At 42.5% G+C, this 25130-nt stretch overlaps 2 protein-coding genes and 1 non-coding gene across 3 annotated transcripts; 2 read left to right on the forward strand and 1 right to left on the reverse strand.

The window, feature by feature from the left end:
• The first annotated feature begins 596 nt into the window (after nucleotides 1–596).
• On the forward strand, nucleotides 597–10623 carry MAK16 (MAK16 homolog). Its single transcript, XM_061134875.1, has 10 exons — nucleotides 597–715; nucleotides 3332–3381; nucleotides 3474–3583; nucleotides 3690–3754; nucleotides 3950–4101; nucleotides 4819–4873; nucleotides 7497–7571; nucleotides 8293–8406; nucleotides 9110–9175; nucleotides 9348–10623. Exons 1-10 carry the CDS (start codon nucleotides 701–703, stop codon nucleotides 9540–9542), a joined length of 897 nt encoding a protein of 298 aa, XP_060990858.1. The 5' UTR covers nucleotides 597–700; the 3' UTR covers nucleotides 9543–10623.
• On the reverse strand, nucleotides 7271–18639 carry TTI2 (TELO2 interacting protein 2). Its single transcript, XM_061134873.1, has 8 exons — nucleotides 17602–18639; nucleotides 16305–16491; nucleotides 15610–15702; nucleotides 13464–13651; nucleotides 13245–13388; nucleotides 11028–11190; nucleotides 9997–10175; nucleotides 7271–8374 (listed from the first exon to the last, which is right to left on the reverse strand). The coding sequence occupies exons 1-7, from the start codon at nucleotides 18252–18254 to the stop codon at nucleotides 10071–10073; spliced, it is 1533 nt and encodes a 510-aa protein (XP_060990856.1). The 5' UTR covers nucleotides 18255–18639; the 3' UTR covers nucleotides 7271–8374; nucleotides 9997–10070.
• A 347-nt stretch (nucleotides 18640–18986) lies between these two features.
• On the forward strand, nucleotides 18987–19092 carry LOC133050707 (small nucleolar RNA U13). The gene has a single exon (XR_009691685.1). It is a non-coding gene; the product is annotated as a small nucleolar RNA U13 (small nucleolar RNA).
• Nucleotides 19093–25130: the final 6038 nt, after the last annotated feature.

The following is a 25130-nucleotide window of genomic DNA, read 5'->3' on the forward strand; positions in this document are numbered from 1 at the left end:
TATTTATGACACATTGAATTATTTTATAACATGGTATGCAAATCAAGGACCATCTTTATTCTGAGAGTGTGACTTTCTTACTCTTTTCGTGGCCTTTCTTTTGGAAAACGGTATAAACTAGTGAAGCTTTTCTTCTTTCTTTGTCAAAAGAAAGAGCGTGGAAAAAACCTGTTGCTCTTGAAATATCCTCTGATGCATGAATTTCTAGTCAGGACCCAATTCCACACCAAGCAAATGCGTGTTAAGAGCGGAAGAGAGGGTCTTAGGTCTGAAAAGACCGCGTCTGAGGTCCACAGACCGGGCGAGGAAGCGACAGCCTGGCTTACCGCCCCGCGCGCAGCCCGAGCCCGCGTCCAAGTCCCGGCGGCCGACTCTCCAGAGACCGACACACCGCGGGCTCGACAGGGGGCGCTCCTGGCGTCCCCGGTCTTCTCGCATCGGAATCGGCCGGCTCAGGAGCGGCCTCGCACGGACCGTCAGCGGGATTGACGAGAGCCAGGCGACACGAGCGTGTGGGGATAGTCCGACGACTCGGCGGCGAGCGCGAAGGTTAGACCGCCAGGGGCCGCTGCTGCAAGGCCGCGAAATCAGAACTCTCGCGATAGGCGAGACTGGGCTTCGCGGAAGTGATTCTCCGGAAGCAGCATGGCTGCTCCGCTCAACTGACCCGGCTCTACCTACCTGGTGAACCGCCGACGAGATGCAGTCGGACGATGTGAGTCCTGATGCTCTGCCACCCAAGTTTTGCACAGGGTGTCTCGCCTGCTTTAGGAGACTCAGGAGCCACCCGTTAGCCTCGCGGGGCTCCGGAAGCTAGGCCTCCAGAGCCCTGATTTCCGAGCGTGGGGCTCTCACGTGTCTACCCGGGTCCTTCGGAGTTAAGGGGACCGCTCACCGCCACCTCGCCCCAGGTTTCGGTGTAAACGGCCCTTGGTGCCTCGCAAGGGAGGCTTGAGTGTGGTCTCTCGAGATTTGGGAGGCGGCGGGGCGGGGGGTGGGTGCCGGCGTGGGGGACGGTACGGTGAGGTTTAGACACCAAAGTTAAGCATCCTTTTATTCCACGTGTGCGTAACTCTTCAGCCTGCTTTCCCTGTGTTAGATTTTTCCTTTACCTTTGCTGCACTCTCTGCCCGCGTCATAATTTTGGAAGCATCCTAGGTTCATTCATTATTTGTATGAAATATACTCAAGCGCCTACAGCGTGCCTGGCGATGTAGTAATTACTGGCAATTTGGTTGTTATTAAGCCCGGCAAAAGACCTCTGCTTTCCTGGAGCTCTAGCGTGGGAGACAGTAAACACGAGAACGAATTACATACAATGGAAATGTGTAATACTACTGTGAAAGAAACACCGGGGTGATAGAGAGTGATGAGAGACCACTTCGGATCAGATTTCTCTGAATAGAAGATATCTCAGCCGAGATCTGAAAGATGAGAAGGAACTGCCACTGGGGGCTGAGGGAAAAGCAATCAATCAATCCAGGCCACAGGAACACTACAGTACAAAGATCTGGAGGATCTCTGCAAGAAAGAAGGAATGTCGTAAAGGACATCGGTGTGACTGTGTTAGAGGAATCAAAGGAAGAAAGGTAGTGAAGTTGGATGCCTTTGCAGGACAAGATCATGTATCGTCTCGAAGGAGGTGTTTTAAAGGTTTTAATGTGAAATGACATCTGACTTGCTTTTGTGAACATTTCTGTCGTGTGAAAGGAGAGAAAGAATGAAAGCTAGGAGACTACAGCGTGATGAGAGTAGGTTCAACTAAGGTAGTGCTGGGCATGAAAAGAAGTGGATGGATTTGATATGTTTTATCATAACTGGCAAGACTTGGTTATGGTGAGGTGAGGAGAGGGGAGAAATCAAGTGGCTTTTGGATTTGAACAGGCTGTTCAATGGTGATTCTGTTTATGGATGTGGGGAAGACTAGGGAAGGTGTTCTTTTGAGAGGTGTGGAATTGGAAGCTCCGTTTGGACCTGTTTATGTGTTTGAGACCTTTCAGACATTCAGGCAGAGATGTCAAGTAGGCAGCTGGATGTATATACCAATCTGGTGCTCAGAAGTCTGACTAGGAGATGACAGTTTGGGAGTCATCAACTTTGAGATGATGTTTAAAGCCACAAGCCAGAATTCGCTCCTGCTTTTCCAGTTTCATTTCCTCTTACCTGTTTCCTACCATCCCTCACCAAGAAAGCAAAAGTGAAGTCGCTCAGTCGCCTCTGACTCTTTGCGATCCCATGGGCTGTAGCCTACCAGGCTCCTCAGTCCATGGGATTTTCCAGGCGAGAATACTGGAGTGGGTTGCCATTTCCTTCTCCAGGGGAACTTCCCAACCCAGGGATCGAACCCGGGTCTCCCACACTGTAGGCAGACGCTTTACCATCTGAGCTACCAAATAGGTCCCATAAAGTTCCAAAAATGTTTCATTCTTTAACGCCTCTTTGTGTTTTTCCCTTTAACTTCTCTAGAGCCCTCTCCCAGCTCCTCAAGGCAGCACGCTCACAGGTTCTCAGCCATTTATACACCTCTGTTGTGGGTATTTCGGAGAAGGCAATGGCACCCCACTCCAGTACTCTTGCCTGGAGAATACCAGGGACGGGGGAGCCTGGTGGGCTGACGTTTATGGGGTTGCACAGAGTCGGACATGACTGAAGTGACTTAGCAGCAGCAGCAGTATTGTGGTATTTAGCAACTACTGCTTCTTGATGTTTTGTATCTTTCTAACTAGATAGAGAACACTCTTTAAGGGCTGTACCTTCCTTCATTCAGCATGTGTTTGAGTACCTCCTGTGTGTCAGGACTTTGAAATGTCAGTGTCTTACATAACTACTAAGTGTACATTAAATGCCGAATGAATATAGAGCACATGAGTGATGATTTTCCTTGTCCTCAATGAGATAAAATCATGGAATGCATATCTAAAAACCTAGTACTGTGCCGCCTTTCACAATGGATGATGAACATATTTATTAAAAAAGGAAAGTTACTATTATATATATAATATAGTTTATATATACATACTACAAACTCATATTGTTTAAAATATCCATGTAGGCATATTAGTTGGTGTAACATACAAATATTTACAAAATACTAATGAAATTATATCTCTGGGCAGTAAGGTTATGGTTATTATTAATTTGTGTTTACTTTTCCTGTAAGAATCTGTTATTTGTGTAAAATAACAAATAAATCAGACTATTTTACAAAGCACTTTGTCCTCAAAAGTCCTTAGAGACTTTTTCTTAGTAAAGCAGGGCATTGTTTTCTTGGATTAATGTGGCGTCTCTTAGGTGAGAGCAACTGAAATGGATTTCTACTTTTGTCTTACAGGTTATCTGGGATACACTAGGAAACAAGCAATTTTGTTCCTTCAAAATAAGGTGAGTCTAGATTTTCATCTTGAACGGAGATTCTTTCAGTTGCCCTCTTGGTAACCCATCTTATAATCTTGGTTCTTTCCCTCTTATTCTAGAACCAAGACTCAGAGTTTCTGCAGAAATGAATATAGCCTGACTGGACTATGTAATCGGTCATCCTGTCCCCTGGCAAACAGTCAGTATGCCACTATCAAAGAAGAGAAAGGTAACTCCTCAGGTTTAACTTCCACGAGAAGTACTCAACAGCTTTTAAAAGGATGTTCTTCAGTCTCTCTGAAAATAATAATAGAAGTATTTACTGTATCTCACAGGACAGTGCTACTTGTATATGAAGGTTATAGAACGAGCAGCTTTCCCCAGGCGTCTCTGGGAACGGGTAAGACTTGGGGTATTAAATTCCCATGACCACTGATCACAGCAAGAAGGCCACATGCTTTTTCTGCCTTCCTTGACCACATCTACCTTAAACTCTTGGAGTTTAAGGCCTCTAAGAGGCCCCATGGGTGTCACTAACAGTGAAGACCTGATCATTTATCCTTGTTCATCATGCTTCCGTTAATCTGTTCAACAGGTCCGGCTTCATAAAAACTATGAGAAAGCACTGGAGCAAATAGATGAAAACCTAATTTACTGGCCCCGTTTCATTCGACACAAATGTAAGCAGAGATTCACCAAGATCACTCAGTACCTAATTCGAATTCGAAAACTTACACTTAAGCGACAGTAAGTATTGATCATTCATTTTTAAATGTCTTTGCATGCATCATATTATGAAAGCTGAGAGATGGTGAAACCTCTAGAAATACTTTTTCTTAAGTTCAGCTTCGGGTAATTTTTAATGACATGCTAAGCAGCAGCAGTTTTACCACAAATTAAAATTGTGCCCTTTGATTTTGCAAGATTTTAAAAGCATGTAGTACAACTTGATTATTCCCTTCCTGTCTGAAAATCAGCTTCAGAAAATTGTCTTTATAACCCTGAGGGAATCCTAAAATTAGGGAATTTAAAATGAGTGTAAGAACTTCACTCTGGGTTCACGGAAAACTAATTTTTAAAGTGATATGAAATCCACAGAATTAATTGCATGCCTTCTTTAAGGAGTGGTAGCCCTAATGCTTTCTGATTGTGACCTGCAGAGAAAGCTAGAGATGTCAGTTCTCTAGAAAGTTCTTTTCTCGTAGTTCACAGAAGCGTTAATCTTCAGCATTGTGAATGCCCTCAGAGATCTCAGAATGCCTAAAGAAACAAAAACAGCCATGTATGTGAAACATGTCTGTCAAATGTGTGTAAAATTACTTGACTTTATAGCAGTATCGAGGATATTTTAGTATATAATCTTGCTATATTGAGGTGAGCCCTACAAAATCAATTCATTCTTTTTTTTTCTCATTTTTTAAATAAAGGAATGTGTTTTCTGATCATGTGTTTTATTTCCCATAGGAGGAAACTTGTTCCTCTGAGTAAGAAGGTGGAGCGGAGGGAAAAACGGAGAGAGGTAACTTATTGTTCTGATAGTCACGACGTCTCCATGTTCACTGAGGAGTAGGGATGTATAAGCAGGGCTCATGAGCACTGTTCAGTGACCACTGTCTGTGAACTGTTCACACCCTAGATAATAGACAACAGTGTTAGTTGCATACAGTATCTGGTATCCTGTATCTGAAGATTATGATTCTCAGGGCCAGATAATATGTGGGTGCTTCAAGGACATTTATAATATGAAACAGGAAAAATAACTTCAATAGAGATCTGCAGCTCCTTGTCTGAAATTTTTGAGTCAGGGTTTTCAGATTTAGAATCCTATGATGTTTTGCTGATCTTATATTTTACATTTTACTCAACTAATTTTGAGTATTCTAGTCACACACACTAGTAGTTGTACAGTGATATATAACAGTGTTTCACTAGATGAATTTATAGTAGGTAAAATTTTTTGAAAAAAACTTCCTCTGTCCATGGAGATTCTCCAGGCAAGAATACTAGAGTGGGTTGCTATCTCCTTCTCCAGAGGAATCTTCCTAACCCAGGGATCGAACCTTGGTCTCCTGCATTGCAGGCAGATTCTTTGCCGTCTGAGCCACCTGGGAAGCCCAAGAATACTGGAGTGGGTAGCCTATCCCTTCTCCAGGAGAACTTCCCAATCCAGGAATCAAACCAGGGTCTCCCGCATTGTCGGCGGATTCTTTACCACCTGAGCTACCAGAGAAGCCCAAATTGAGTTTTGGGGGTTCTGAAATTGCTGTTAAGGGATTGACATTATTCGTTTCTCTGAACTAGTCAGTTTTGTTACTGAGGTAGTGAACAATGATGCTAATATTGTGCTAACCGTGGAAAATCTAGTCAGGAAATTCCAGCCTTTGTGGAAGAGAGCAGTCTCCCTGTCCACTTCATGGGACCTCAATCAGGCTGAACATTCTTATGGTTGTAAGACCCGGAATGAGGTCTTCCTGACAAGTTCACCTTTTCAGTCATTTTAAGTATTTGCTTTGCTTACCGTATATCCACAAACATGTACCTCATCATTTGTCATATCCTGCCAAGAAACAGCTTTAGTAATCTTGATGCTTTTGTTTCCATTAATCACATAGAATTTTGCATTTCGAGCCTGAGTCATTGGTCTCCGAACTTTTTTGATCACTCCATCAATAAAATTTTTGAACATTTCCTCCCCAGTAGATTATTTACAGATGTTATTATACATGTACACTTGTGCTATAGATATATTTAAATAATAGTTTGTGATGTAGTGAAGGTCTGGTTCTCAGCAAAGTAAAATTTGCCTCTAAGGGCTGTCATAGGTGATAGAGCTCAAAGAGAGAAAGGAGGGTATTGTTGAGTGCCTGCATTTCATACTTGCTGTTCATTTTTCCTTCTCCACCACCAGTTATGCAGACACCTTTGTTTAAATCTGGCTAGCGAGTTTTCATCTTCCTTGACTGTCAAAACTTTAAAAACTTCTTCATATTACATACCACCAACAGCCATTTGTTATCTTAGAAAATGTTGACAGATCTGAACAGGGTGTGTGTGTGTGTGAGAAAAATGCATGGTTCTTTAAGTTCTGTGACTCAAATGCTAAACCATTAAATAACCAGCATATATAACTACTGCCTATCTTATTGCAAACTATTCATTATCATCTATAGAGCTACGTAACCAAACTTAACCAAATAGCTGTATGCTGCAGGAATCTGAATGAGAGCATCACTTTTATACTTTGTGTAGTATTTTAAAGAAAAAATATTTACAGAAGTTTTGAGCATTTGGTTCCTACATCTCAGTAGATCACCCTTGAGGTGTAAGCACCCACTTTAGAGAAAAATGTAGAACATCACAATAACCTCTTAACTGCTCTGTGAGCCCCCATCTCCTTTGTAACTGATCCTGTGCACAATTCATTCTAACCCAGCTTCAGAGTGTAACACTAACATCCTCTGAGATTTCCACTGTCATATTAATGCAGTCTTTGGGGAAGAAGGTAGATTGAGGCTACATTTTGGTTTTTATGTTTCAGGTTTCTAAAGGTAGAGATACCATGTATCATCACCTATAAGAAATCACTAAAGGAAGAAATTTATTTTGTTGAAGTATGTTTGATTTACAGTATTGTGTTAATTTCTGCTGTATAGCAGAGTGCTTCAGTTACATATATAATATTCTTTTTCTTTATGGTTTATCACAGGATGTTTAATGTAGTTCCCTGATTTATACAGTAGGAAAAGGAAGAGTTTTTTTTTTATCTTTTCTAACATGTTGTATCTGTGGTTTTAGAAAATGTAAAGGAGTGAAGGTCTCTCTTCCTTTTTTGCAGCTTTTATAGAGTCTTGCTTCAGGATTGCTAATTTTCTGAAATATTTAAGTGTTCGTATACCAATTTATCAGACTCTTAGAATTTAATTTAGAAATCTATTCATAAAACCATAGGAATTTTTTTAAGTCGAAAGATTTCCAAGGTTTGACAAGGAAAAAATATATCTGGTTAGACAGGCAGAAGTTCCTGTTACAGCAAGAGGGAAAAGGCGATTACATCTTTCACATAAAAACTTGGTTTCTTCCCTTCTACAGGCTGAACAATGAGTACTAATGAAGTAAATGGGTTTGTTCTCTCTCTCTTACAGGAAAAGGCATTAATAGCTGCTCAGCTGGACAATGCCATCGAAAAAGAGTTGCTGGAGAGACTGAAACAGGATACGGTGAGAAAGCTAGAAACTTTGGGGTACAGATTTTATTTTTTAGGTGGTAGGTAATATGCCAGGAGACATGGGACTAGTTGGAAATGGGTTTTAAAGATGTTAGAAAGAGCCTTACCTCGATTTTATTCCTGGAATAAAATAAGTATCATATTAGCTCTGGCTTGTAATGCAAGCATGTAAACTACTGCAGTTAACCCTTGATACTCCAGTTTGGAGACCTTTCCTTTTTTGCCATTATTCCCAACTCCTCCTCCAAACACAGCAATTCTAGGTCTCTACAAAAGCCACACAGCTTTTATCCTCCTGCTTATTCATCCTAGTCTTTTAAGGTTCTTTAAAATGAATTTTTATTCTCTTTTGAAAAATGAATGTCATTTAAAGAAACAACATGAATAAAATATGCTTTTTAAACCTTATTTCCCCTTTGTTGGCAAAACTACATTTGTTTCAATCCGTGGGTTTTATATACTACTATATTTTAACTGATCTGGTGTCCATCCTTCATAGGAGTTACAAGTTTGGTATTGCTGATTATTTAAATGTCAAATATGGGTTTTTTAAAGACAGCACTGGCTCTGGGCTTGAACATAATATAGTACTATTACCTGTCAAACTAAATGTTCCTATTTAATCACTGAGGAAAATAATACGCTGGTTGGACAGTGGACTTTAAGCACGAGGTCAAACGTGGCGAAAGCTGACCCCTGTTTCTTTTCTTCAGTACGGTGACATCTACAACTTCCCCATCCACGCCTTCGATAAGGCCCTGGAACAGCAGGAGGCAGAGAGTGACTCTTCAGATGCTGAGGAAAAAGATGATGAAGAAGATGAAGAAGTAAGCTTTGTGTTTTTGCTCTGTCAAGCAGTACTCTGTAGGATTAGATCTATTTTTATGTAACAGAAACAGAGTATCATTTTTAGTTCCCTAACCAAAAATAGTTATCAGGTCACTCATTTCCTATCATTTTTTATTAATTTGGTTCAATAGTGGCTTCTTTGTTCTCCAGGATCAGCCAACAAACCACAATTTAATCTTACTCAGTAGCCTTCTAAAATTTTTCCTGCAAGGTGAAAATAACAAGTCCTTATTGCTTAAAGGAACATAACGTTAAGGAACCTACCAAAACTTATCAAGGGTTTAATCTTACTGTCAATATACAGGAAGTACTTAAGTGATAGTATTTTGGGGATGGGGCAGATTCAACAACTTGATTCACAGGAGACACATAGGTACACAGTTGTACTTTTCCTATTAGTAATATAGTTTTTAATATTTGAAATGAATGGTTTTACTTGAATGTATAAAGAATTGTTTGTTCCTATATACTGATTTTAACCGATTAAACTAATGTTTTGTCTCTGATGATTTAAATCAGGCATGAGAATTGATATCCGTAAAGAAGTAAGTTGATTTGGTTGCCTAGTAACCATTCTCTCATTGTGTTTTCGTTAGTGATGTACTTATCAAAGAATAATACTAAATGTCTAAACTGAATTCTCATTATGTATCTTGAACCTAACAGTTAGTTTTATTTTAGGATGTGGGGAAAAGAGAGTTTGTGGAAGACGATGAAGTGGATGAGAGCGACATAAGTGATTTTGAGGTGAGGTTCATGGGTAAAACACTGTCCTTTGGCTTCAACCAGAAATGGGGGTTGGGGTTCGGATCACACAGAACAGGTAAATTCTCTAATTTTAGTTCTAAATAGAGAGAACAGAGACAGGAGTTTAGGGAATGAATCTAGTGTCTTCTTTTTTTTTCCCTTCATGTGTTAGGATATGGATAAACTGGACGCCAGCAGTGATGAAGATCAGGATGATAAATCCTCCAGTGAAGAAGAAGAAAAAGCCCTTGATGCCAAACACAAAGGCAAAACACCTCTGAGAGGGCCTTTGAGGAAGAAAAGAGCCTACGTAGAGATAGAGTACGAGCAAGAGACAGAGCCCGTGGCCAAGGCCAAAACCACGTGATTTCCCTTCAGACATTTGTAAATAGGACTGAACATCTTCCTTTTTTACATCTTAAACACATAACACTTCTGGGTTTTGCTCTTCATCTTGTTTTTTAACACAATATTTGTGTTTTTAATATTTATGCTAGTTCTGTGGGGCAAAAAATCTGGGAGTGGAGAAAAGCCTAAATTGTGAATATTTTTATAGCATTGTTACATGACATGTGCTGAAGTAACAGCTTGAGCCCAAGAAGCATAAGGGATGAGTCTGTGGGTATAAATATTTCTAAATTTAAATGTTACCCACTCACCCCTGTTTCCTTGGCATCCTCCCTCTTGCATGCCTCCCCCACCCCTTTATTTAGAAATGTCCAGATTCCATTTTTTCATATTCTCCTTTCCCTACTTCTGTGGGAGTTAAAAAGAAAGAAGGAAAGAGAAAGTTTAAGTTATAATGTTTAGTATAAATATACCTTTTGCCTGAAATAATTCCATTTAAAACAACTGGAAGAGAAAGAAAATTCTTTTCAGGAAAGTAATACAAGTCTTAAGTTGCGTCGCAGGGAGCGCCTTCAGAAAGCTGTTGCACTCTTCGGATGCAGCTCCCCACCTGACTGTCTTCACAGCTGTGGAGGATTTTAGCCAGGAGACCCTGAAACGTGAAACCAGACAGGCTTGTTTTTTTGATTGTTACTGCACATTGGTGGTTTTTTCTTGGTATCAGACTCAAAGAAGGAAAGAACCGATGACACCAGGGCAGTTCACAGAACTGGTGTGACTTTAGGAACTGGAAATGTCCTACTGGCTCACGAAGCAGCAGCTTTCTACCAACCAGGATGAATCAGATTAGATCTAGGGCTTGAAAACTGATGGAGGTTAAAAAGCCAAGATGAATAAAATATCCCTCAATATTTTTAGGATGTTAATTTCTTTTCATGCTGCCTATAACTTTAAATTGAAGATTTTGAGACAATGATTTATAAATTATGTATACATGGACACACAGCTGTTATATGCGATGGCTTGGAGAAGTAAACTTCTGTGGAATATGAGACCAAAGGAAGAATTCCCACATGGATAAATAAAGTATGTGGAAAACATCATTGTCTCTGAAAAATTGGAAACATCTCTGTTATCTGAATTACTTACTCTACCTAAATTATTCCTTGGTGGATTACAGCCCATTATTTTAACTTTTTCTCTTCATTCAGACCACTAGAACAGAATTTCAATTTTGAAAACTCGATCATGATCCTTTTGCCCATTCTCTGTCCTAGTTCCAGAAGCATCCACTGATTCTCTTGCCTTTTCATCTAAAAAGTTCTGAATAGCTTTAAAGGGAGAATAAGGTATTGATCAAACTCTGCTGAAGGCTAAAAGACTGAGAGGTAGAGACTCGAACCTTCCATGTCCAGTTACAGACTTGGTCAGGCACAAAACTATCACAGAAATCGCCTGAGGATGCCGAGGCCTAACTGAAACCAAGTGGTAGACTGTCCCTCACCTTTACCCGTCCTGAAGAGCAGTGGTCCAGGAGAATCAGGCAGTCGGTGGCCTCTTCTAACAAGGCGCTCTTAACACACTCTGGTGTGAGGCTTGAATCCCTTGCCACGTCACATATCAGTTTCAAGAGGGCCTTCAATAAGACCACAAGTCTACAGGAGACTCTGGAATCAAGAAGAAACATGATATTCATACTCTGAATCAGGATATTAAAACTGAAAAAGGCATCTGGGATAAAGCCCTCATTTCATAACGGAGGGAACTAAAGTCCAAGTTTAAGACCATAGGGCTGGAAGCAGAACGAGAGACCAGACTTCAGACTTCTGAACTCCAAGCCCGCTGGTTTCTCTACAGCACACTGCCCACACACCCGGACACGCTGGCATGCCCAAGAGCACCTGGTTGCCCTCCAGAATTTGGTGATTTTACTGTTAGGAAACAGTCCTCCTGAAAAGGGAGAACTGGGCCCTCCCTACCAGGGGCCTATACTTTTGGCCAGAGAACAGGAAACGGCCCACAGTTCTTTAGCTTGGATGTGGTCTTAGGCTTGGAGGTTAAAGATACAGTGAGGGAAGTAAGCTTGCCTTCTGAGAATTCAGAGTTGATTTAACTTTTCTGTCACTTTAATGCTAGATCCTAGATTACCACCCTGTCTCTACTTACTTCTGCTTTGCCTTTCTAAAAATTTTTATGATGATGATTACATAAAATTGTAAATGTGCTTAATGCCACTGAATTATACACTTGAAAATGGTAAATTTTATGTATTTTTTAACCGTAATAAAAAAACTAAAAAGCCCTAAGGAGGCTGAAAAATTTAACTTATAGTGTGAAAATACCACACTTCTGGGCAGAAATATGACTGGGAGAAGAAAAGTTTACATCCTTCATCTTGATCTGAAAACTATTAAGATGTGGGTGAGGTTCAGTACTTCACCTGTCGTCTTTCAACACAGTTGGCTCTGCGTTCCACTCCCCAGACCTCACCCCCTCCATACTTCACATATGTTTTCTGACCTCTCCACATTTTCTTGACTTCTACTTAGTATCAGTATTGATTCAATTTCATTCATCCATCTATTCCAGTCACTTCTGAAATATCTGTGTACTTAGTACTGGGCTTTCCCTGGTGGCTCAGTAGGAAAGAGTCCACCTGTCAATGCAGGAGCCTTGGGTTCAATCCCTGGTTCAGGAGGATTCCCTGGGTTGGGAAGACCCCCTGGAGGAGGAAATGGCAACCCACTCCAGTATTCCTGCCTGGAAAATCCCATGGACAGAGAAGCCTAGCAGGCTATAGTCCATGGGGTTGCAAAAGAGTCAGACACCACTTAGTGACTAAACAGCAAAACTTAATACCAGGTTCTGAGTAAATCTGGAGTTCTCGGTATACCAAGGTGATCTTCCATCTTCCTGGAGCTTGGAGTTCAGCAGAGAGAGACAGTAAGTAAATAAATGCAACCTGGGAACAAATGTGATTCTGGGGTACATTATAAGGAGATGAGAGAATACAGTTCAGAACAGACACATACGTGTTGCTAAGACAATGGGACTCTCGCCCAACTAAGTCTTATTTCATTCAGACTCAGTGGAAAAAGCCCTGATACTGGGAAAGATTGAAGGCAAAAGGAGCATGGGGTGGCAGAGAATGAGACGGTTAGATAGCATCACTGACTCAACGGACAAGAGTTTGAGCAAACTATGGGAGAGAGTAAACGACAGGGAAGCCTGGCGTGCTTCATCCATGGGGTCTAAAAGAGTTGGATGCGACTGAGCAACTGAACATTTCCTGCAAGGCAGCCTTTTGCAGACTCAATGTGTTTGGGTTCCAGCTTGCTGTTCATGACACCCACCTTGAGCCAGAGTTGGAATGCTAAGCAAATGTGTCCCAAATCAGCATTCTCCTGACCACACACGTTCAGTGATGTGCTGGGAGTGCTGAACTCTTGATCAGACTTAAGAAACCCAAGGGTGAACAAAGTCAAGGATGCCTACTGTCGCGCTGCTCAACAGCCTGAACGTTCTAACAGGCCTCATAAATAGAGATGTCACCTGAAGGAACTGAGTCTGTATCTTGTCAATGCCACTTTCACAGTAAAGTCCAATGGGTATCTGTACAGCATGTCCTTAGTACTTGGTACTGCGCGCACACCTGGCCAAGTCCTGCAGGGCGCATGGGTGGAGTCTCGCCCCTCAGCACGCCTGACCCTGGCGGTCATACCTGGGCCAAGTATACTGCAGGAGAAGCTTCAGGGTTTCCAGCATCTTCAGTCTGGCCTCCTCCTCGGGTCCATCATATACCTCCAAGTAACCAATGATGACTCGCTCCAGCCTTTTCAAGTGCCGGACACTTAGGATCCCCAACCTAACGACAACAGAGAAGATGCGATGCAGAGTGAAGTTGAGGAGTATGGCCAGATCCAGCTGCTCAGGGACTCACCTTTTCACAAAAGCTGCCAGGTTTCTCGCGTAAGTCCTGCGTAAGAGAAGGCGGTGCTCGGGCTCCATGTGCGTTAGGATCAGCTGCAGGACCTCGTCACAGTGTGTGGTGGGTCGGGCCCCATCTCCCTTCCAGTGTAGGGCTTTCTCGAGGACGGGGAATAAATCCAGCAGACACAGGAGCACAGCCTAGGAGGAAGTAGGAGAAAGGAGCTGTAGTTCACCAGTTGGCAGTCAGGACACTCAATGATTTCTCTTCCAACTTCCACTCATCTACCATCCTCAGTGTCCATGTCATAGAATTCTAAAAGATGTGAGTAACACTACATTAAGTGTAACCTATTACTTTATATTTTCAAACTTTTTAAACATTCTTTATTTCCATCAGACAGTCTCAAGTTAAAATCTCCTAGGACAGTTCTTTGCTAATCTATTGAATGGAGCAGAGCTAAGACTTTAATCCAGAATTTAGGAGTCTCAGTCTATTGTCACTGAATACCTAAGTTTAAGTTGATATTTACAAGTATAAATATCTACTATAAGACCTCTCCCCAGCAGAATCGAAGATGACTCTATTTGTATCCACTTTTGACCTCCCTATCTGAAGTTTCAATGTCCACATAATCCCTTTTAGCTCTCCTGGGATCGTTGTTTTTTCTCTTACTTTTTAACCACCGTCACGAGAGTCTTAACCTTACTGGCTTTTAGTATAGCCTAGATTCTCAAAACCTAAAATCATATTTTAAAAAGAAAGGGGCAGGCTGAGGTAGGAGGAGGGAGAATATCTGGCCTAAAATAAGAAACAAGGTTATTTCTACCTCTAATTTTATGTAACTTGTTTCTTGACTTCAGAATGGTCTTGGCGCCCCTCCCCCAACACTAGTCCCCAGAAATTCTCATTCTTTATAAGCAAATATCACCTCCTTACCAGATCCTCTTAAAATACCCCAATACTACCAAACCTTGTTAGCTGCCTATTGTTAAACACCTACTGCATTTTATACAAACCTCTTTTAATAGATATATTACTCTGTACTGTATTTATATTTACAGTATATATATATTTACATAAACGTGTCTGCAAAGGATTTCTTAAAGCCAGAACCTTGCCTGACTCATTCAGTCTCGGAACCTACAGTGGTGACTAGCACACAAGAGATACTCAGTGTCTACTGGAGGAAACAGCAAATGACGCTTACCCAACATGCAAAGAGGTCCCCGTGTCTGTGCTGATATAAAAGCAGCCCAGAAGGAAGGATGCTTAATTAAAATAGAACTCATTCGGGAGTTTCCTGCCTGGTGGTCCAGTGGTTAGGACTCTGCACTCCACTGCTGGGGCCAGGGTTTGAGCCCTGGTTGGGGAACTAAGATCCTAAAAGCCATGTGGCTAAAAAGAAAAAAAAAGGAGCCGGGGCGGGGGGCGGGGTGCCGCAGTGGGAAGAAAGAACCCATCTTTCTCTCTTGTTCACAAATATGTGAGAGACTACAAAAAGAAAATCTTTTTAAAAACTAGAACTTTTTCAGACATAAAGCTGCTGCCCCCAAGTGATATATAATTGACCCAGATGAAGACAAAACACTGGCTTTTCTGTGGAGGCTCAGAAACATAGATACCTCTTTGGTACTGAGACATTTTCACTAGCCATTTGCTATCCCCATTTTTTTTTTTTTAATGTATTTGTTTTTGCCTGTGCTGGGCCTTTGTTGCTGCTCAAGGGCTTTCTCTAGTCGCAGACTGCCAAGGCTACTCTTCGCTGCAGTAACCTCACTTCTCAATGCGGTGAGTTCTCTTGTCGCGGGGCGTGGGCTCTAGGCGCACTGGCTTCAGCAGCTGCAGCCCAAGGGCACCAGAGTGCAGGCTCAGTGACTGTGGCACAGGGGCTCAGCGGCTCTGCAGCATGTGGGGTCTTCCTGGGCCAGGGATCGAACCTGTGTCCCCTGCATTGGCAGGCGGACTCCTGACCACTGTACCACCAGGGAAGTCCAGCTATCCCCATATTTTCAACTTGGTAGTGGCTCTCAGTTATCATCCCCACCTTCCAAGAAGAGAAAAATGCTACCAATCATTCTTATTCACATAATGCCACCTTCTACTCAAATTTGAAAGCTTAGACTTAGAGTTATGAGCAAATCTTACAATTAATCACCTGAACGAGGTGGTGCTCCCGTGTGTACAGGTGGTTGAAAAGGGCGTGGTAGACGACCTGGGCCCTGTTGTACTGCAGCAACTCAGCAGCTGGCTACAATGAGACAAATCACCCAATTAAAGCTTCCCAGGGTGGGCAAAATGTTGATTAATTTTGAGACCAAACATGGTACATGGGATTTATTACACTACTCTTATTTCTGTGTATATTTCAAAAGCTCCATAATACACACAAGAAAACAAGTTTCCTTGAGTAATAGCTTACACCTTTGGGTATAATCCCTTTCAGCTTCTGAATTTTTTGTTCCTTGAAAGTCAGTTGTTAATTAGTCAAAGTCTGCTTCTTCAGTCTGACAATGGTCTATGTTTCTTACATGTATCACCTCTGAGATACAAGCTGCTTGTATTGTTGCCTGGGAAATCCCATGGACAGAGGAGCCTGGAAAGCTACAGTCCATGGGGTCGCAAAGAGTCGGACACAACTGAGAGACTTTCACTTCACCTCACAAGCTAGTAGACTGTTTGAGGAAAATATAGGCAAAAATATAAATTACTGAATTGAGGTACATAACAGCATTAATAGTTAATAAAACATATAAATACAAACAATAAAATGGTGATACTGTGAATGAGGAATGGCCACGAAGACTCAGTCTGTGCCATCAACACACATACCAGAGAGCGGAGGTCACTCACCACATTAAGCACAATGTGATGGAGGCAGTGGACACCCAGGATTTTGTTTTCAGTCTGATAGTCATCTGACATGAGCAATGATGGAGGAAGTATTCTCTCCAGATGTTGGCTCAGCCAGGGTCGAGTGACCTTTTGCAAAGTCCATGAGAAAACGTATTTGGTGGCCGGGTTATTCTTCCAGGAGTCCCTAAATGGAAATGTGAAACCACATTAAGTAACATGGTGTCCTGTTGAAGCTCAATGGATTTTCTTGGACTTGAAAAAAAAAAAAAATGTCCCGCGTAAGGTAACTCTTGATGTTATAACATACATTTTTAAGATTTAGATAAAAGTAACTTACTAAAATTACACTAAATACATTTATTACCCAGGGCTCTGAGCCTAAAGCAAATCCAAGGAGCAGTAGCCAGTTACAGCCACTGCTATGTAAAGAATCTGTGGCAATGGTAGTGGTGGTTACAGGGACAAAGTCTTGAGAAGGGAGAGAGGAGGAAAGGAAATGCCTTCAGTAACATTATTACTATATGGGAGCAAATGATTCAACATTCAAACAGCAATTTATAGCTTATAAAGTGAGTTTATACACATTACTCAAACAATCTTCAAATACAGTGTAACATGTAATGTTATCTTTATAACTGACACTGGTCCTATTCTGAAGCAATAAAAAAGCAATACCAGGCTGCCTCATAACTAAGCCTTTTAACTCCGTTGTTGTTGTTGAGTTGCTAAGTCATGTCCAACTCTTTTTGACCCCATGGACCGCAGCCCGCCAGGTTCCTCTGTCCATGGGTCTTCCTAGGCAAGAATACTGGAGTAGGCTGACATTTCCTTCGCCAGGGGATCTTCCCTACCCAGGGATCGAACCTGTGTCTCCTGCACTGGCAGGTGGATTCTTTACCACTAAGCCACCAAACATGGCTACCACATCTAACAAAGGCAAGGATGAGTTTCAATAGCCCTGAGTTTAAATTTAAACCCTACCTTTAAATCTCCAAATCCCCAACCTCATCTAACTAAAGAAAGTTAAGTCTAAATAAATGAGACTTAATTTCCAATTTCAGGGCAGTTGTCAGGAGCACTGGAAAATCGAATCTGAAGACCTAGGTTCTAATGTCGAATTTGCCACTACCTAGTTAATGTCATTTATAGCAAATCACAATCTTTCTGGGCCTTGAGACCTGCTATTAAACGCCCTCATCTTACTGATGAAAATACAAGACTCCTTTGAGCTCTAGCCTTCTAAAACATTAGGCTGAAGCTCAAGTTGATGGCCCTTATTGGCAAGAGTACTCACTTATTCAAATCGGGTTTGAGAAGCCCCATGATCGCACTAAATCTCCCTTTCTCGTCTTCATTTTCTCCGTGGAGGAATCCAGCCACAGAACCACAATCTGTGACCTGAAGCAATAAGGCGAGCACCTGTCCAGCGACCTCTTGAGATCTTTGGCTGGTCCACGGTTGCTCCAAGCTGTGTGTGACCGCAAAAACATAGATGGGTCCTGCCAAGGGACGGAGGCTTGTCTTCCATGCAGGGCAAACCAAGGAATTCTTGGCGGCCTCGACCTTCCTCAAGAGCTTAAGAAACAGTAACGCAACTGCCGCCGCTTTCTCCGCCACTTCGGAGTGGCGGTCACCTCTCCCTTCCGGCTCCTCCGCAGGGGCTGCATACTTCCCCAAGGCTTTTACCACCTGCCCCAGCATCTCGGGCATTCCACGGAGCGAGGCGTCACTCCCCTCAAATAACCGATCACATTCTTTAGCTTCGAGCAGAGCAGCGAGGTCCTCAAGAGCTGCATTTCTGGCCTTGCCCCGTCGGGATTCCTGGCCGGCAAACTGGTGCAAGATCTGGGAGAAGGCCTGCCCGAGGGCGGAGGAAGGCCACGCTCCGGGCAAGGAAGAACCTTCCCAAGGTCCCCCCGGGGATTCCCGAGGGCCGTGAGGCTCCATCCCTCAGACCGAGAACGCGGACGGAGGCGGCCGGGGATCCGCTACAGAACGGGAGGAAAGATCACCTCGGGGGCTGGGATTCTCGAAAAGCACAGAAGGGAAAAAAAAAAAAAAAAATCAAATAAAACGGTGAGACGTCTAGGAGGACAGCGGGGAGAGACGGTCTAACAGGCAGAAGAGTAAAGATATAAAGGAAAAGATGCGAGAAAGAGGTGTCTCTGGAAGTAACAGAATCTGATTCCCAAAATGGAGGGGGGAAGTTACTCTGGCCTTTCTGAAGACTAAAAAAAAAAAAAAAGAGTTTAAGAAATAAACCCCATACGCACGACTTTCGCACGGCCACCGTTACCTGAAGCCCTTCCGGCGCGCCTGGGCGTGTCAGGATCCGACTCAGCCAGCGTCGCTGCCGCAAAGCAGAAGGCTAGCTTCCGCCATTACCGCGGCAACGCTCCATCATTTCACGACGGACGATCGTAAAGCAATGCCGTCCCAGGGTCAAAAAGGGCGGAGCCGTGAAGAGGATTTTTGCATGGGGAATAACCCCCCTAGATATTTTCTTTCTGTTTCCGCCCACTAAAGTAGAAACAAAAGAAATATCACGGAACGTCGGTGACGGTGATAAAATGTACAGGATTTTATATGCAAGTATAAATAAATAAGCCCTACATCTGTCATCCTTCGTGAAAAGTGAGTGGGCCGTCTCTGGAGTTCCTTAATCGGCAAATCAAACTGATCCTTTTGTAGTTCATGAGCATGATGATTGGGTGTTCACGCTGCTGCGTGACATGTGCCTCCTTCCTAAACCTTGTTACGATATCGGCACATTACCTGTCTGACGTGAACTAAGAGGATCGTTTATAATTATAAGAAAATGTTATGTTTTTGCTGTGTTTGTTAGTAGTTTTTACATATTTAGTACACACACAGTTTTTATTCTGGCTTGACGTCAACTTTTGAGGAACATTTAGTGCGTGTAGTCGCAGTCCTGTGGGAACACTCACCCGCAGGAAACACTGAAGGGTCGCCAGAGTAGAGCGTCTGGCGCTTATCATGCTGTTGTTCCCGCGGTTGTCGGGGCGGGGCCGCCCCCCAAAGTTGCCGGAAAAGTGTCGGCCGCTGACGCAGTGGGTTCCCGGCGTGAAAGGTGGCTCACGCGTTCTCAGGTCGCGGTGCTTGGCCGTTCTGGGAATTTGCCGGGTGATTTCCCGTAACTTCCATCGTGCAATAGGAATCCGGGGAAGCACACTCGTCTGTGCCCCGGCGTGGGCGGGAGCGCGCTCTGAGAAACGCGCAGCGGACACCCGGGGCGGGGGATGTCGAAGAGCCTACTCGGCCGTTTCTCGGAGGAAGGCCTCGGGTCGCTGCGCAAACCCACGCGGCCCCGGAGGCCGGCTTAGTCTCCGCCGTGTGCCCACAGGTCGCCTCGGGTCTCTTGGATTCCTCTGGGCTCTGAGCCCCTAGGCCGCCCTGAGGCAGATCTTGGGGCGTGGGACGGTGTCAAGAGCAGGTTCCGGTCCCCAGAGCGTGATTAGGGTGAGGGGAAACTTGAAGGACTTTTGTTCCGTCGTGGACAGGGCCCTGATTTGTTGTCCCATCGCTTAGTCGTGTCCGGCTCTGCGACCCCATGGACTGCAGCACGCCAGGTTATCTGTCCATCACCAACTCCCAGAGCTTGCTCAAACTCACGTGCATCCAGTAGGTGAGGCTGTGCAACCATGTCAACCCTGTCCTCCCCTTCTCCCGCCTTCAGTTTTTCCCAGCATCAGGGTCTTTTCCAGTATGTCCGTTCTTTGCATCAGATGGCCAAAGTATTAGAGCTTCAGCATCAGTCCTTCCAATGAACATTCAGGAATGATTTCCTTTAGGATGGACTGGTTTGATCTCTTTGCAGTCTAAGGGACTCTCAAGAGTCTTCTCCAACACCACAGTTCAAAAGCATCAAACTCCCTATCTGTGGATCTTGTGTGTAATTCTTTCCTGCTTCCAACCCCCTCCTCCCCCGACCCCCACCCCTGACCTTGGCCAAAATTTCAGTACCTTCTTTGTGGGTTATGATACTGGCTACTTCTTAGGATTGTTATGAGAAATAAAGAAGTTAAATATACGTGGTTCAGAGCAATCCCTAGTCTCTTGTAAATTTAATACAGGTGTTAGTTCTTATTGTTAAACCACAGCTTCTGTATTAACTTTTATTTCCTCCTTTTAGGGGAATTTTATGGTTAGGACCCTTCCTCTCTCCCTTTCACTTGACCTTCTTTTCTCTGACCAATTGGTGGCACTGATGGTTTTCTTAGCAACAGCCAACGTTGATTAAAAAGTCCGCCCAAGGAGATTCTCCCATATCAGATATCAGCCCCTATGGGGGCAAGATGGCAATCCACAAACCATTATTGTACCCCTCCTTTGCGGACCCTGTCGGCTCTGTTCCACATTTCCCTTGTGCTAAGTGGATTCGAGTTAATTCCTTATGAGGAAAGTACTTTTATTGCAAGAGCTCACCCCCTCTGCTCACTGAGTTTCCGGAGGCCAGAGACAGTGGCTTTATCTCCAGTGCCTGGCACGATTTAGTCATGCAATGAATGTTTGTTGAACCCACAAGTCCATCCGCAAAGGCCTGGCTGAATAAAGCAGGGTGCATCCACACAATGCAGTTCTGTGCAGCTGTACAAAGGAATGAAGACCATCTCTGTGGAGGCCATGGAACCCTAGGATATGTTGTTAAGTGAAAAAAAGCAAGGCTGAGGGACTTCCCTGGGATCTGTTGGTTAAGACTGCATGTCCAACGAAGGGGGACTGGGTTCCATCCTGGGTGGGGGAACTAAAATTCCACATGCTGGGCAGTGTGGTCAAAAAAAAAAAAAAAGGAAAGCATACATCAGATATATGTTGCCTCCTTCCTAAGAAAGATGTGGTGCATTTGCTCACATTTTTTAAAAGCAGCAATGGAAGAAGAAATTGCACACTAATTTTAAAAAGGGCTACTTATAAGAAAAGAGCAAGGTGAAAACCATGGGTGTGGAAGCTAGACTTCTTTTGATCTACTTGGTCTCATTCTCAGTTTTGAATTTGGGATCTTGTAAATACGTAATTATTCTTAAAAGAAAATAACAAAGCACTTCCTACAAGGAAAAAAAAAAGCCATGAATCAAAGTATATTTCAAGTTACTGGCATAACCACATGGAAAAATAAGAAATTGACTTTAAAACTGATGATTTTAGCTGTATATCCTTAGTGTGATATAGCCTAAGAACAGGAAAGAATGGCCAAAAAACCAAGCTGCATTTAGTAACAGTAGTTGTTAGTAATAATACTGGTATTGTTATTTAGATGCTGTTGCATGTATATTTTACATATTTTGTGTATATAAAATAGCAAAGAAGTCTTAATGTTGTTAGAAACCAGATCTTCAGTGAAAGATAAAGATAGACAAGTACGAAATCAATGAAGTTAGGTGTAAATTCCATAAGCGAATATTTGAATTGGCAGTGGTAGTGTGATTAATCATTAATTTTTCTTATTCTATAAAATAAATATATCCTAACTGTGTTCACCAAAAAGGTCAAGAAGTAATGATAATCTAACAGTTATGAGAAGCTCTTGTGTCCAAATGCACAATTTAAAGGCCATTGTCCACTAAGAGTAGCCAGGATTCCTTGAGGAAATGATTGATGTTAGAACTGGGGCAAGGATTGTGTAAGATGAGCTTGAGGTGTTTTATAATGACAGAAAGCAAGGTAGCCATCAAATACTACTGAAGTTATGTGAAAAGAACCCAAGAGCAAGGATGAAGGCGGACCCTTTGGCCAAAGATGGAGCAACTTGAACTTAAGAAAGAATAATGACTAATGGATTGAAACACATCTAATATCCACAAGTCCATGAATTCATTTATAGTAATACTAAAAAATAAAATAAAAATCTCTCATCATTCACGCTTGTATCACCTAAGGAACCAAATCTTTATTTTACAATTGGTAAAAGCGGAAAAAAACAAGCATTTATTCTACTATAGATTTCAGGATACCCAGATAGTTTGTAAGGGCACCAAATGTCACAGAACTAGTAGAATTAGAAAATTACTGTTCACAGCGCTTAATGAAGCTCTGGGACTAGGCAACGGCCACAAACAGTGGCTATTGGAATTATGAAGTGGAACATTGATGGCTGGATCAAGCTAACAAAACCTGAACCCACTGATTATCTTAAATCATTAAAAGACAATCAGATGCCATGTGCCTCAATGCAATGCAACAGGAAATACACACGGTCTATGAAATATTCTTGCACAAAAACTGACCCTAAATCTAATCAAACATCTAGATCTAACTTCGTGAAATGGCAAGAAACATGGAGGACACAGAAACAGATCAAAACACCAAGTCAATATGAGCAGCCGAACTAAGGATACAGGAAATTTCACAAATTATCTAGTTTCTTCAATAAATAACTCAGTTCAGTTCAGTCGCTCAGTTGTGTCCGACTCTTTGCAGCCCCATGAACCGCAGCATACCAGGCCTCCCTGTCCATCACCAACTCCCGGAGTCCACCCAAACCCATGTCCATTGAGTCAGTGATGCCATCCAACCATCTCATCCTCTGTCGTCCGCTTCTCCTCCTGCCTCTCAATCTTTCCCAGCATCAGGGTGCCAAGTCTGCCATACTGCCGTCCATGGGGTTGCAAAGAATCAACGTGATTGAGAGACTGAACAACAACTATCTGCTTTTATTTTCTGAATGAGATTATTTTCTGAAAGAGTTTTTTTTTTTTTTTTAATAAATGTTTGGTTGAATTTACCAGTGAATGATTCAATATATGTATTACAAAATGATCACCACAAGAAGTCTGGTTAATGTCCATCACTACACAGTTAAATGTTTTTTCTTGTGATAAGAACTTTTAAGAGGTATTCTCTTAGCAACTTTCAAATAAATAATACAGTGTTTATTAATTATAGTCACCATGCTGTACATTACATGCCAGGACATATTTATTTCAAAACTAGAAGTTTATGCCGTTTGACCACCTTCACCCATTTTGTCTGCCCCCTTCTCTGCCTCTGGCAATCACCGATCTGTCCTGTTTCTATGAACTTGTTATTTATAAAAATGCTTTTATGTTTTTTAAAATTATTTGTTAGAAAAGCAATCCTCAAACTTTTTAGCCTCAGAAGCATTTACATGCTTTAAAAATTATTGAGTCATACTCACAAAGATAACTGGAATCTAAAACACCGAAAATAAATTTTTCTAAGGATGTGGAGATGGTGAAACACTCATACAGTGGTGGTTGAAATGTAAAATGGTGCAGCTGTTGTGGAAAGCAGTTTGATGGTTTCTCAAAAAGTTAAATATAGACTGCATGCATGCGTGCATGCCAAGTCGCTTCAGTTGTGTCCGACTCTTCACGACCCTATGGACTGTAGCCTGCCACACTGCTCTGTCCATGAGATTCTCCAGGCAAGAATACTGGAGTGGATTGCCATGCCCTCCTCCAGGGGATATTCTTGACCCAGGGATTGAACCCACATCTCTTACATCTCCTGCACTGGCAGGCAGGTTCATTACTACTAGCACTACCTGGGAAGGCCCCTAAATATAGAATAACAAAGAATTAATCATATGAGACCCAGCAACTCTATTCCTAGGTATGTAGCCAAGAGAACTAAAAACATGTATTCATACAAAAACTTAGATGCAAATGTTCCTAGCAGCAGTATTCATAACAGCCAAAAATGAAAGCAACCTAAAAGCCCATCCACTGATGAGCAAAACGTGGTGTGCATCTGCTGTGGAACATCATTCAACCGTAAAAAGGAATGGGGTTTTGATATCTGCTGCAATATGAGTGAACTTTAAAGACATTATGTTAAATGAAATTAGCCAGACGTTAAGGATTTCATTTATATGAGATGTTCAGGGTAGACACATCAGTGAAGTCAGAAAGGGATTGAGGAGGAACTTCCCTGGTGGTCCAGGGGTCTAAGACTCTGTGCTTCTAATGTGGAGTGCATAGGTTTGATCCTTGATGGGGGAACTAAGATCTCACATACCTCTTAAGTGCGGCCCCCCCCAAAAAAGAAGAAAAATCTGGTTGGGGAGAATAGAGAATTGACAGTGGCTGTTAACAGCTATGGGGGTTCTTTTTAGAGTGATGATAATGTTTGGAAGTTAGCTAGTGCAGAGTTCCAAAGAATAGCAGGGAGAGATAAGAAAGCCTTCCTCAGCGATCAATGCAAAGAAATAGAGGAAAACAACAGAATGGGAGAGACTAGAGATCTCTTCAAGGAAATTAGAGATACCAAGGGAACATTTCATGCAAAGATGGGCTCGATAAGGACAGAAATGGTACAGACCTAACAGAAGCAGAAGAGATTAAGAAGAGGTGGCAAGAATACACAGAAGAACTGTACAAAAAAGATCTTCACGACCCAGATAATCATAATGGTGTGATCACTCACCTAGAGCCAGACATCCTGGAATGTGAAGTCAAGTGGGCCTTAGAAAGCATCACTACAAACAAAGCTAGTGGAGGTGATGGAATTCCAGTTGAGCTATTTCAAATCCTGGAAGATGATGCTGTGAAAGTGCTGCACTCAATATGCCAGCAAATTTGGAAAACTCAGCAGTGGCCACAGGACTGGAAAAGGTCAGTTTTCATTCCAATCCCAAAAAAAGGTAATGCCAAAGAATGCTTAAACTACCACGCAATTGCACTCATCTCACACGCTAGCAAAGTAATGCTCAAAATTCTCCAAGCCAGACTTCAACAGTATGTGAACCGTGAACTTCCAGATGTTCAAGCTGGATTTAGAAAAGGCAGAGGAACCAGAGATCAAACTGCCAACATCTGCTGGATCATCGAAAAAGCAAGAGAG

Source organism: Dama dama, chromosome 32, assembly GCF_033118175.1.
Source record: "Dama dama isolate Ldn47 chromosome 32, ASM3311817v1, whole genome shotgun sequence".
Lineage (NCBI taxonomy): Eukaryota > Metazoa > Chordata > Mammalia > Artiodactyla > Cervidae > Dama > Dama dama.

Bases quoted from the DNA above. Each gene is read 5' to 3' on its own strand.
- MAK16 (XM_061134875.1), top strand. The intron at 4,102-4,818 runs GTAAGTATTGAT...TATTTCCCATAG, and splicing joins AAACTTACACTTAAGCGACA to GAGGAAACTTGTTCCTCTGA. The intron at 4,874-7,496 runs GTAACTTATTGT...TCTCTCTTACAG, and splicing joins GGAGGGAAAAACGGAGAGAG to GAAAAGGCATTAATAGCTGC.
- TTI2 (XM_061134873.1), bottom strand. From the start codon at position 18,254: ATGGAGCCTCACGGCCCTCGGGAATCCCCGGGGGGACCTTGGGAAGGT. The intron at 13,652-15,609 runs GTGATTAATTGT...ACTTCCTCCTAG, and splicing joins GGGAGCACCACCTCGTTCAG to GCTGTGCTCCTGTGTCTGCT. The intron at 13,389-13,463 runs GTGAGTCCCTGA...TGTTGTCGTTAG, and splicing joins CTGGCAGCTTTTGTGAAAAG to GTTGGGGATCCTAAGTGTCC.